At 39.4% G+C, this 13,638-nt stretch overlaps 1 protein-coding gene across 6 annotated transcripts in view; it reads right to left on the bottom strand.

The window, feature by feature from the left end:
• AMPH (amphiphysin) overlaps positions 1-13,638 on the bottom strand; it is a 328,049-nt gene that overhangs the window by 55,403 nt on the left and 259,008 nt on the right. For 2 of the 6 annotated variants that reach the window (XM_066272141.1, XM_066272140.1), the window contains exons 12-16: positions 12,494-12,610; positions 8,897-8,920; positions 6,991-7,014; positions 6,218-6,730; positions 3,867-3,899 (exon numbers count right to left, since the gene is read on the bottom strand). In XM_066272141.1, the coding sequence (XP_066128238.1) occupies positions 3,867-3,899; positions 6,218-6,730; positions 6,991-7,014; positions 8,897-8,920; positions 12,494-12,610 (711 nt within the window). The remainder of the gene's footprint in view (positions 1-3,866; positions 3,900-6,217; positions 6,731-6,990; positions 7,015-8,896; positions 8,921-12,493; positions 12,611-13,638) is intronic. The other 4 variants (XM_066272144.1, XM_066272142.1, XM_066272145.1 and 1 more) reach the window with 2 other exon arrangements.

The following is a 13,638-nucleotide window of genomic DNA, read 5'->3' as shown; positions in this document are numbered from 1 at the left end:
CAATAACCTCTGTAACCTCCAGCATTCAAACCAAAAAAAAAAAAAAAAGGAATTTCATAAAGCAAAATTTTTAAAGACATAAACCCACAAGCATAAAAAGAATGGGAACAAATGCGAAAGGAACAAAGTTTTGAGCATGAAATTCAGGAAAAGGAGCAATAAGCAACTGGGATCCAAAAAGATGATGTAACAAATACCTAATGCAACCCAAGTTATTACTCAGAATCCCAGCGGGTCAAGAATTAGAAACATGGAACCATGGAAAAATGGCAGTTAGGGTAGTGCTAAGACAGGAGAGGGGGTTAAAGTCTATATATAATGAGACCGCAAAATATTTTCTTGTATCTGAAAACCAAGCAAATCCCCCCTTCTCTGGCATAAAACTTGAAATTATTTCTATTGAGGTTGAAACAGAGGGTTTCTGGACTGAAGGACACACGGATGTATCAGGAATGTGGCAGGATTATGCGAGCCTTTACTATATATATATATATATATATATATATATATATATATATATATATATATACACACACACACACACACACACACACACATACATACACACACACACACACACATACATACACACACACACACACACATATATATATATATATATATATATATATATATATATATATGGAGGGGGGAGAGAGAGAGAGAGAGAGAGAGAGAGAGAGAACATGGGCCCCTGCCCTGCAACTTCTTCCCCAGGCACTTCCCACTACACTGGCAGCCAAGCTTGTCGCCTAAACAGAAGACTTGGAAGAGTCTCTCTAGAGAAATATGACCAGCTCAAGAAAAAATACCTAAAGAATCTGACATAAGGGGTTCCTCAACAGAAAAGACAAGTCAGAAAACTCTAGAACAGTGTCCATAGTTGATGAGTTCTACCTACCTGTACAAGTCTCCTGCCAGCTTATTAGTGTCCTGCTGTTAAATATGAGTGGACAGTAAATATCGCCAGACATTAAAGAAAAATTTCATTATTAAAGAAACCAAAGAGAAAAGAAAAAAAATAAAAACCCAACCAAAAATTAACAAAAACTTTGCAGGAGAAAGAAACCCTTAAAAATTATTATTATTAATACCCTCAAAGATATAATGGAAGATGTTTAATTCATTACAGAAGAAGAGAATGCTATTAGAAACAAATATTAAATTAAACAAAGAGCTCTTGAAAATTAAAAATATGTAAGAGTGAAAAATCTGTAGAAGAGTTGAATATAGAGAGAGAAGACACTGAAAAGGAGATAGCAAAGAAGACAAGTAGAAGATTAGCTCAGGAAGCCAGTCTATGAAAAAGAGAAGTGTTATAGGATAAGACAAAAAAGAGAGAGAGAGAAATCATAAGTGAAATAAAAAAATTTCCAAACTAAAAGACACATATTTTTAGATTACAGGACAATGTATGAAAATAGACTGAAACCATAGTGCATCACTGTAAAATTTCAGAAACACTGGGTTAAAAGAAAATTTTACAAACTGGTGGGAGGAGGGGTGTATAAGGGGCAGAGAGAGAGAGAGAGAGAGAGAGAGAAAGTTTCAAACTGATGATTTCTTAGTAGCAACACAAAGAGGTAGAACTGAGTGGAGCAATGGCTTCAAAATTCTAAGGGACATGCCTTACAGCCTCTAATGTAATAACCAGAGTAACAGTCCACTCTGTACATAAAGACATGTTCAGATGCATCACATCACAGACACACACCTCTCAGGCACACTTTCTCTGGGATGATCCTGGAGGATGTGCTTTACCATGAGGGTGAGGGTATATTGAATCTGTGGAATTAAATCATAAATGAGGAAGATTTATGTCCAGAAAAGAGCAGACTGACATAAGAGAAGGGTAAGGGTAATCCCCAGGACAGACCTAATGGAAAGTCTGTGGTACCAACTGTGCCATAGCCACAAAGTCCCCATTTAGATTGGCACAGTCCAGAAAAAGCCAAGTTCTTCAAGAAGATGGAACCAATCACATATTTAATCTTTTCCAACAAAATGAGGAGAGATTCATATAACTACAGAGTATAGTATAAATATGAATTAATGATAAGTACCTAGGAGCATTAAGCCAATCAACCACCTAACAAACAGGATCCTATAATTATACCTCAAAGGTAAACAAAAGTTGGCATAAAAGGAAATGCAAACTTCATGACTTGGGTACTAACAGCATTTATGTCATCATGATAATACTAGCGTGGGTTGTTTGGATGGCTATGGAAAGACTATATCGGAGGAGGCAGGAAGCAGAAGAGGGGTGAAACGTGAAAGTAGGAGGCTGAGAGAGCTTTAAGTCCCCACCTTCCAGAGAGATGAGTCAATAGATAGTGCTTTAGAAATCGAACAGTAGCATTATAAGAAAGTCATGCCCATATATGTGCAGAGGGTGGAACCAGGGAATCTGTTTTTAAAAAAGTGAAAGTATTTACCTCTAAGAAACAGAAAATGGAGGGGTGACTGTCTGAAAATTTTAAATATGATAACCTTATAAAATATTGTTCTCTTTAAATCATGTACATATATAACTGATAAAAATGTAAAATTTAAAAATGAGGACTTAATCACAGTTCTCATGACCTGATATTTCAAGAGCGGTGTGCTGATGAAAGAGATGTACTGTCATCTCTGTGTGTCTGGGTCTGGGTGCATGAGTGAGTTTGGGTTTTTACAGGTTACATTGGGGAAAGTAAACTTTTGAAATCAAGAAATTCTAAATGTTAAAATTTGAAATTATTCTTGTCTAATATTCTGAGACAAAGCATTCATCACACACAAAAGCTTCTGTTTGAAGTCTTCCTTCAAAAGGGTTTCAGAACTTTTTACACAAGCTTGATTGCCATGTGGTCGGCCTTTTCCATGGGTGACCACTGTGCATCTGTTCAAACATAAACAAAGAATGGGATGGTCCATTTTGTGGCTCCTCTTCCACAGATTTGCAAGGAAAAGACCGCCTTATTGGCCAGAGCCAACCTATGACTTCTGATCTTCCAATGGGTTCTTTCTGAAGAACCACTGAAGAGGGAAGGTCCTGTGTAGTATGGTGTCTTATAGTTTTTCTAAACTTTAGAAAAAAGTTTCATATAAAAAGCCTAAAATGCCCTGGCCAGTTGGCTCAGTGGTAGAGCATCGGCCTGGCGTGCAGAAGTCCCGGGTTCAATTCCCGGCCAGGGTGCCCATCTGCTTCTCCACCCCTCCCCCTCTCCTTCCTCTCTGTCTCTCTCTTCCCCTCCCGCAGCCGAGGCTCCATTGGCCCGGGCGCTGGGGATGGCTCCTTGGCCTCTGCCCCAGGCGCTAGAGTGGCTCTGGTCTCAACAGAGCGACACCCCGGAGGGGGCAGAGCATCGCCCCCTGGTGGGCGTGCCAGGTGGATCTCGGTCAGGCGCATGCGGGAGTCTGTCTGTCTCTCTCCGTTTCTAGCTTCAGAAAAATACAAAAAAAAAAAAAAGCCTAAAAGGTATCATGTTTTCTAAAGATAAATTTTATTAGTTTAAAACAATCCTATCTGCTCTTTCCATGAGCTAATCTAATGGATCTCTCAGATCAGGGCAATCCCTAGCTTCTAGTAGAGGAGTCAGTAGGAGGCAGACGCCCATGGTATAGCTAATAATATTAACAAGAGCTAACTACAGCCATGGAGCACTCGATATTTGCTAGACTACTGGACATATCTCATTTAATAGTCACAACAACCTCACAATGTTGATACTACTACCTTTTCCATTACTATATTTGTAAGTAGTGGAGTTCTGTGCTAACACACTTAAGCATTATGCCATACCAATGATATAGAAGTTCTTACTTTACAAATTTGCATCATTCTCAACAGAGAGATTTTTTCCGGCAAGTTGATTTCTTACCTGGGTGAGTCCATTAAATGAACCATCAGAAGCCTAAACAGAAATAGAAATCAGAATACATTATTTTTTCCACAATTTTGTAGAATCAGTGAATGCCCACTAGATAAGTTAGAAAGTAAAGACCAACACAAAATTTAAAGTAATACAAAAGGTAAAAGTGTCTAGGAACTGCAAACGGCCATACTGTATCATTTTAAATAGGTTGAAAAAAAGAAGAGAGAGAAATTATTTTTACAGCGACTACTGGTGTGGAGCTCAGTGCTAACTAAAACCCAATTTCTCAATAATGAGATGATTCTGGAGATGAGCTACGAGATTTTAAACAGCTCTTTTCTTCAGGCCATTGAGAGAATCTAGAAGAAGCATTACCAATATATTTCTAACACATCATTTTGTTAAGATTTTTTTTTATGACACCTATAGTTTTAATAGGCCTGGGTAGAAACAGTTCATGTGTTTGTATTGGGGCCACCACTTAAAACAGTAAATTGGTATGTTTTACATATTTGTAATACTTGAATAGTAAAAATAAAAATAGGAAAAATACAGTAAGTAGATGAAAAAAAAATACTTTCAATAATTCTACCATATTCATTCTGCTCTTTTTTTTTTTTGTCAACCTATTTGTGTTTGATTTGCACAGATTTCAAGAGGTAAAATGTACATGAATGACAATCTGGCAGAGAAATGAGGCAAGCCTCTGAGAAGACAGTGATGGATAATGAGGTGGGTGGGAAACATTAGGAAAACAGAACCTACAGAAGTCTTTGTCTAGTCTATACTATATACTGGGGTAAGTACCTCTTCTTCATCAGCCTCTATTTCTTGGTACAACAATCCATATCTCTGGTTAGCAATTTCATCTTCAGATAAATCTGATTTGTTAGTGTCATTGTCTTGGGGAATAACAGAACTCTTGGTGCTAAAATTCTGAGGGGTTCCCAGACCCAATGGTCTAACTGTCTCTTGGCTTTGATCCTAGCAGCAACCAATGGCTTGTTCCTCACACACATCTGCTAGTAAGTCCACCTCCAGTCCTTTCTTGCCTTCAAATATATCTAAATGCTCCCAGCAATTATCTAAGTCTTCCATATCACTGACACACTAATGCTTAATACACCAGGCCAACTGGCACATCCATGTGCACAGCCACCTGGTATACCAGCAAATCCCAATATATCCATATTATTCATTGCTGAATCCAAACTTGGCTGAAAGATTTTACCTGAATCTGCTCCACAAGAGTATGTCTTTGCAATTCTTGGCAAATTAATGGTATGACTATAGTTCCCCCTCACTGTACTTTCAGACTCCTCAGTTAATGAATCTGCTGCCTCATACAAAGACCCATCTCTTTTGTCTGCATTAGTCTCCAGAGCATAATTAAGAAATCTCCTAGACTGAGCTGCCAATTCAGGCTTCATTGAAAAAAACACAGCCTTGCCTGACCAGGCAGTGATGCAGTGGATAATATTGGACTGGGATGCAGAGGACCCAGGTTCGATCCCCAAGGTCGCCAGCTTGAGCGCAGGCTCATCTGGTTTGAGCAAAGCTCACCATCTTGGACCTAAGGTCACTGGCTCGAGCAAAGGGTTACTTGGTCTGCTGAAGGCCCATGGTCAAGGTACATATGAGAAAGCAATCAATGAACAACTAAGATGTCACAATGAAAAACTGATGATTGATGCTTCTCATCTCTCTCCAGTCCTGTCTATCCCTTTCTCTGGCCTCTGATTCATTCTCTCTCTCTCTCTCTCTCTCTCTCTCTCTCTCCCTGTAAAAAAATAAATAAATAAAAAATAAATAACAAACAAACAAAAAAAAGTCTGATTTTCATCCCTGTCACCTCCAGGCATATGTGACACAGCCTCATACTGAATCTCTTCAGCATCTATACTCCCCTGTGCTGAATGATGTATTTTACCATGGTTAGTAGGGTCCCTTTCTCAGGGTTGGCATCTACAATATCAGGCACAGAGCTCATCTGGACAGATTCACAGTATCTGTGTGATTGCCAGGTGTAGATCCAGAGTCCTCTGTCATCTCACAATTATTCATCATTATTTGAATCCTCTCATCTAATAATTTATTTCTGTCATTAAATTCATCTGCCTTGTCTTTTTCTAATATATCAATTTTCTCAAAATACTTTTCATTGGCCTTAACAATTTCTTTACACCCAACTTTAGGTCTTTCCCAGTTTCCTCATCACTGACTTTTAAGGTCTCCTGGTCTTGCTTTTCTATCATCTCAAGAAGATCTACCCCTACATTGTCTGTACATTCACATACTTCCTCTTCAAATTCCTCTATATCTTCTAGTGTCTTGATATCAATAGCTCCAATGTCTACCTTTTCACATGTCTCCACACCTGCCCACATAGAATCTTCTGTCTTCTCTTCCTCTTCTGACTTTATAACATCTTCTGGACTTTCTTTGACCAGGCCACCAGTTTCCATGGTTGGCATTTCTGAGTCAGGTGAGTCATAAGGCTGCTCCATCTCCATACAAACAGCAATGGCAAACACAGCCTCAGGCACAGGCTTTGGGGACAGTTGTTCATTTCCACATGGAGGGGCTGGCCCCAGGGTGTGCTCACCCTGTTCCGCTACCGTGTGCCAGTCAGCAGAAGGAAACATCCTGGGGGGTAATCCCACGTCTTTCTCTGCTCCAGAGAGACAGGCAGAGTCTTCCTGAGACCCACTGTGGCTAGTTTCCTGGCTGACACTGTCTGTACTAGCATCAGGGCCCCAAATAAATGCACCCAAATCAATTTGAGAATTCTGCATGTCTTCGGCCAACCCACTCTCTGGAGTTTCCTCCATGATCAGGTTACACAGGGAAAGACTTTTTGAAGAGTCAGTCTTTAGAGTATGCAGAACAGCAAAAGAAAAAAATATATAAGCTGAAATAAGTCATGGTAAGAGTTGATGAGAAACACAAAACTGTTCAGTAGGGTAGCACCAATTAAAACTAGAGTATTTAAATTAAATAAATGGTTTAATATTTAATCTTTGACTAGCAATGCCATGAGAAAATAAAAAGCTCATTTTAGATAATGTACAATGTACATAACACATATTAAATTTTTTAAAAATCCAGAATTTCCTGGATATTTACCTACCGGCTGCACCAAATCAGTGCTAGTCTGTATGAGTAAAAAAAAAAGTAATAAAAACCATAAGTCAAGGGAAAAAAAATTCTTCACCCATTAAGTTCCCATGCTATACAGAGTCAATATTCTAACAAAGGATGTGGTATTCACTGATTTCAGATTAACTTTTACAACTTACTGTGTAACAGGAATGGGTTATGTCCCAATACTCTTAAGACTATACTACTGAAACATAAAGAAAGCCTCTGTAATTTTCTAGTGTAACACACTAGAAAGCCTAGTGTTTTAGGCTTTTACACAACTGTTACTTTAGATGACTCTAAAATACAAAGTTTCAAATAAAATAAATAAGTAAGCCTGAGAATTCAAGAAGAGTATCAGGCACTAGTAGCAACAAATTTCCCAGCACCCACGGCTCTGACACAACATGAAGGTCACATCTTCCCTAAACCCAGCCTACTCTTGGTTCCGCCTTCCAGGCAGATTTGGGATAAAGAATGATCTGACACTAAACACTGACTGCCTGAAGACTCTCCTCAGGCTCTGCCCATTCGAGAAGCTTGGTCTGGACCCAAACAATCCTGGGGAGCCAAGAGGATTAAGAAATGGAGTAATTCTGTCCAGGGAACTGATGTTTCACCGTCTTGTCATTGTTACCATTCCTAGCAGGCTTGTCCTCTAAAACAGTCAATGTTCTTTATAGAGAATACTTTCACCCTCATCATATTCTTTTAAGCCAAGGAAAGAAAAATGTGTTATAGTTCCAAGTAAAGATGAAATATTAGAATCACAAAAAATTAGCATTGTCCTCTTACTCTCCAAGAAAATTAACGCAAAGTTGGGGCTGGAGTTCAAATGGCCTGAACACCAACCCATGCATCCCTTTTTGTGACTATTCAAATCAACACTTTTAGCTCTTCTCTTGAGAGCTTTCCATGAGGCTTCAAGCATCCTATGTAGAAGAGGGTAAACCCTGCCCTGTGGCGGGAAGGGGATGGGCATGCTTTTCTTAAGTGCAGGGAGCAGCAAAGCCACTTCATAAGACCACAGCTCAGGAACAGCTAGGTTTTCTGAACTTGCCTGTTGCTGTGTCACTAAAATAAGAAAACAGATACTCAGAAGAGTATTTGAGAGCACATGGCCAGGGCTGTCCTAGGACAGGGCAGACAAAGGCTCTGCCCCAGGCATGTAAGGCTCTCTGGGGGCAGCTAATCTCCTCATTTCACACCACAGATGCTGGACCACTACGTTCTGTTTGTGTCTCTGTCCCATCTCTAAATTCTGGAAGCACTCATCCTTGCACTTCTACCTTTATTGATAAATACCAGGCACTGGGGCTAAATACTCTATAAATATTATCTTAATTAATGTTTACAGAACCTTCTGCAGTAGGTAATCATTATCTTTACAGATGAGAGAAACTAGGCTGAAAGACTTTTAGAAATTGCTCAAAGTCATACTGTTATAAGAAGTAGATGCTGAACTCAAATCTAGGACTGTCTGGCTCTAAAGCTCAAATTCTTATTGAAAATAAAAATGAAAAAATTATTCCCTGTGAAGAGTAGCCCGCCCTTTATATTTCTCTTTCCTACTCTTCTTACATTGCCTAAGCAATCAATGTGCACGTCCTTCCTACAACATTTATTCTAGCACCAGTAATCACAGGAAGAGCATAAAGGGGTACATCAAATTCCTGCTCATCCAGGGGTCTGCACATGGACACAGACGCTCCTCTCCTCAACATTGTTCCCAAGTGCTAGTCATGTTTGGAACCGTCAGGGAGCTGGTGATTTTTCTAGGGGACTACATTACTATTAAAAATATTTGGGCCTCCTTTCTATCACAGATGAGATAAAATATAACAAGGTTTCTTGATTCCTAGGAATCCATATACATCAAAATATAGAGTTCTTACCGTCCACAGGTCCCAGGGCAATGTCTGAAAGCAAACAAACAAAAATTAGTATACAAATTCCAAGCACAGAAGAATTACTAAGGTGATAAAAGTATTTGAAATAAAATAATAAACATTTTGAAACATTTAGTACCGCACTGTTCAACAGAACTTTCTCTGGTATAAAAATGTTCCCTATCTGTGCTGTCCAACATGGTAGCCATTAGTCATATGTGCCTACTGAGAACTTGAAATGTGTCAATGTAACAGAATCAAAATTTCATCTTACACAGTTTTATTTTATTTAAATGTAAATAGCAAAATGTGGCCAGTGCTACCATATTGGATAGCATAGGTCTAATCAACATGCCTTTGCTATACAAGTAGAAAGCAATACATTAAACATGATGAATGGGTTTACTTTAATACACACACATAATTAAATGAAGTAAACAAGGTATCCAGATATCAGTTTATCACACCTTTGAAAAAATGTGTAGATCCTAATCATTACTAATGCTACTTCCTCTCTTCCCTACACCCAATAGAAGAGGATGCATTACGACCAGCTTGATGGTAAATGAATCCCAGAAAAATAGTTCTTCAATATGTTGAATTAGATAACACACAGCTGAATTAATTGATAATTATGAAAATTAGTAGGGTGCCCCATAAGACATATGAATGAATTATGCTTACTACCAGAATTTTGATTATAAAATTTACTGATTCTGGGAAATAAATCCAGATGGTTCAAAATGCCTTACCCTGTGTGTGGCGAAAGCAGTATGACCTCTTCTTCTTATGTTCTCTATGATTGAGAATTACTATTTATCCATCTCCTTTTCTGCCCATGTCTGTCACTAGAACTAATCTGTGCTATGTACCTGTGTTGAATCACTATATGTGAACAGCAAGTTAGAGAATCTGGAATGGTCTCTCATCTTAAGAATATGACAGTTTCCAGATGGGAATACAGAAGTCTCCTTTGAATTCTGTGCTACAGAATGTTGGCTCTGAGGTTCTGACTGAACCCACTGCTTGCTCAGGGTTGCTCTAACTGCACCGCCCACCCGCCCCACATCTCTGTGCAGCCTGTTTGGTCTCTGGGTTAGCATCTACAGTAAAATGACCCAGCAGGAGGGTGGAATAGTTCCACTGAAAACCACAGGCATTGCTACATGAACTCCTTTGCATTCCATATGCATTTTCTGATTATCCAGATGGATTATGTGTTCTTGCTCCAGGTCTGCTTAAGAATCAGAGATCCTAAAAGCTATTGCATATCCTTGCATAAGGCAGACAGCAGCAGTATTTTCTCCAGAGAAAGGCAGCAGTGAGAAACGTCCTGTTGATCAAGCCTCAGGATCACAAAAGGATATGTTAGCTCATGTGCACATGGCAGAGACCACAAGGCGCGTGTTCTGCTAGCAGCAGGAATATCAATGTAAAATGTGGGATCAGGTGAGGGGTAAGGGAGATCACTCTGAGTAAGGGGGAAGAAGGCCTGCAGAATCTAGCAGCTCTGCTCTTTTTGCTATTGTAGCAAAGAGGAGAGATGTGAGGAGAGCTGGCTCCCAGGACAGCTCCGCAGTGCAGTGACTCAGTATTGGCCAGTTGGAAGGCAGAGCAGCTTATTAGCTGGCCCAAAAAAGAACACAATGGCACACGCAACTTTCCCTAACTGCAGTAATGCTTTTTCTTCAGAGTTAAGACGTTTGAAGATTTAATCAAGGTCACCTTTTAAAAAAAAAATTCTGGAAGAATCTTTTTCTTAAATCCACACAATGTTCTGTGATTTATGGATTAAGTTAATCATGAATTGATGTAAAGATTCTAAATTGCAGACAAAAACTGTGTAGAGTTACCCTTGGTCATCACAGCATCCGCTGCAGAACTGTCTCTCCTGCCACTGCAGCGATAGATGCTAGAGAGTGAGATGGGGCAGTCCCAAACTTCAGCTCCACCAGAGCACTGAGACGGACGGACGGACTTTGAATGATACGTCCATCCATTCTCTGCTTTCCTTGGCCACAGAGGCAGCAGCGTTAAACTTACTAACAATGACTACATTAGCACTTCCCACAGTACGTTTTAGAGAACATTCCAATGAATGTTAAGAAAGTTTCATTAAAACCAATTTTTGTGGTCAAATTTATTTGGGAAATTCTAAGCTAAATAAATTTAAACAGGCTTTCCTTCTAATTACAGAGATTCTTGGAGCCTTTAATATTCTCATTCATATCATGAATCCCCTAAAAGGGAGTCAATAGGAGTTTCTGAAACAATAAGAGATCCATTTTCTGCAAAATACCTTTCAGGCTAGTGTGATTTACTTAATATCCTGCCTTACTGACAACTCAGATATTTATTGTTCCAATATTACAAGAAAGACTTTAGAAACCTAATTGTCTGGAACAAGGCATGGATTAAAGAGAAACTTTATCTATTGAGGTTCATACTGAGCAGCCTGTTTCCCAGTGCTTTACCAGAAGGTATCGAGAAAGCTTCAGGATCAGAAATTGATCTGGGTCTCAATTCTTTTTTTTTTTTTTTTTTTAATTTTCCATAGATTTGAGAGAGAGAGCGAAGTATCAACTCATTGTTCCACTTAGTTGTTCTATTTAGTTGTGCATTCACTGATTGCTACTGATATGTGCTTTGTGTGGGGGTTGAACCTGCGATCTCGGCACACGGGAACAATGCTCTCTCCACTGAATCATCTAGTCAGGGCCACAATTCTTAAGTTTTACAATAAACTAGCATTAATTCATTTGAAGTATTAATATATTCTAGCATCTTTGGATTTATCCAAATTGAAATGTGAGGCTCAGTCCATACCAAAAATACTGATAGAAACAATTTCTGTTCAGCCATATTTTGAGCTAACTTCTTTTATGAACATGGACAAATACACAGTAATTATATTCAGAGGAATCATTCACAGATCTTTATAGCATCCACACTAGTATGCCTCTAATGGAGAATGCTATCATAGTAACTATTGAAATGAGAAAAATGTTGAGAGTAAGGAAATGTTGAGCAAGGATAGGTGTGAATAAGCAAGGCCAACTTTGCATGAAGACATAATCAAAATCCACAAGGAAGCTTCTGCAATGTGGAAAACAAGTTCAAAACTATCACGACAGAGAAACATTTCTCTTTGGTCATAATCTCATGGTTATTTCAAACATGACTTAATTTTCAAAGTATGAGGAAGGACAGTAGAGAAAACAGTAAGATGATTAAACACAAAGCCGAAAGAAGGACATTTAGTTAGGAAAGCCATAAAATGTATCATCCAAACCTGGATACTTCTGAGTGCAAAAAGGAGGTATCTTAACAATTATCCTGAGACAGACGATTCCTGGGAAAATAGAATGCATAGTAATTCCTGTTCTATAGATAGAGAAAGCTAATGGTAGGGGAGCTCTGGAGTAGATGATATTAATAAGATTCTCTTTGTACCATTCCTTCCCATTAGAAAATATTTGTCAACCAACAAGAAAAGTAGATAGCCATTTGAAAGGAAGAGGGCCATTGCAATGCATCTGTTTTCTTATAGATCTTAAAATTTATAAACGATCATCTCTAAACATTATTACACCCACTTGTTACCTGAGACATGGGGGACTGGGTCACTGCAGCAGAACCTGCAGAGGCCACCTCAGGCTTGAAAGGGTCAAAGTCCAGATCCAACAACGTCTCCTCTTTCTTCACCTCAGGGATGTCATTCTGTTAAAACAGAAGAAAACAAAAACATGGACAGCTCGAAGCTGATAGAACTTCATCCTGTAATCCACATAAGCCTCTGATATCAGTTGATATCCCATAACATGCTTTGATATTTTACCAATTAGGTGGCTAATTGTGATGGAGGGGAAATAACCAATATGCCCAGGTATAACCTAAGATGCCCAGGAGTGCAGCCCCAGTTTCAGTTCCTGTCCCTTGTCCAGCACCAAGTACTGTATAGCCAACAAAGAGGTCATCTGAGAGATATATCCTAATGCCTCCAAGATCTAAGAAATCTCCTTCTCTGCAAGTTCAGATATCTCAGATCAAGAATCATGGATGACCAGCCTGACCAGGCAGTGGCGCAGTGGATAGAGCATCGGACTGGGATGCGAAGGACCCAGGTTCAAGACCCCAAGGTCACCAGCTTGAGCGTGGGCTCATCTGGTTTGAGCAAAGCTTACCAGCTTGGACCCAAGGTCGCTGGCTCGAGCAAGGGGTTACTCGGTCTGCTGTAGCCCCACAGTCAAGGCACATATGAGAAAGCAATCAATGAACAACTAAAGTGCCACAATGAAAAACTAATGATTGATGCTTCTCATCTCTCTCTGTTCCTGTCTATCCCTCTCTCTGACTCTCTCTCTGTCTCTGTAAAAAAAAACAGATGGATAAAATGGGTCAAGGCATCAACTCATTATAGTAGCTCACTGCTGGCATGTCCCTTTGAATTTTGAAAGGAAGGGATCATTGTCCACTGCAACCACATTCCACCTGCCTCATCCCCTCAGAGGAACACTAGCCCTGGAGTCAGTTATCATATTATCCATTTCTCAGCCATAATATTGTTCTTCTTGACTGTGTGTAGAAAGAGAGAATGAAAGGGAGAGAGGGAGGCAGGGAAAAGAACCATGTCCCCCAACATCCAGTGCAAAATGAGCTCCCCCCAATAACATTCTTGGTTAGAAAGAAGGTAAGTCAAATAAGACACAGAACAAAAGTCCTACTACAATAGCAAACATGTATGATAA

This window comes from Saccopteryx bilineata, chromosome 4 (assembly GCF_036850765.1).
Source record: "Saccopteryx bilineata isolate mSacBil1 chromosome 4, mSacBil1_pri_phased_curated, whole genome shotgun sequence".
Taxonomy (NCBI): domain Eukaryota; kingdom Metazoa; phylum Chordata; class Mammalia; order Chiroptera; family Emballonuridae; genus Saccopteryx; species Saccopteryx bilineata.
Note: the sequence above shows the minus strand (reverse complement) of the source record. Positions and strands in the feature narration are given on the sequence as shown.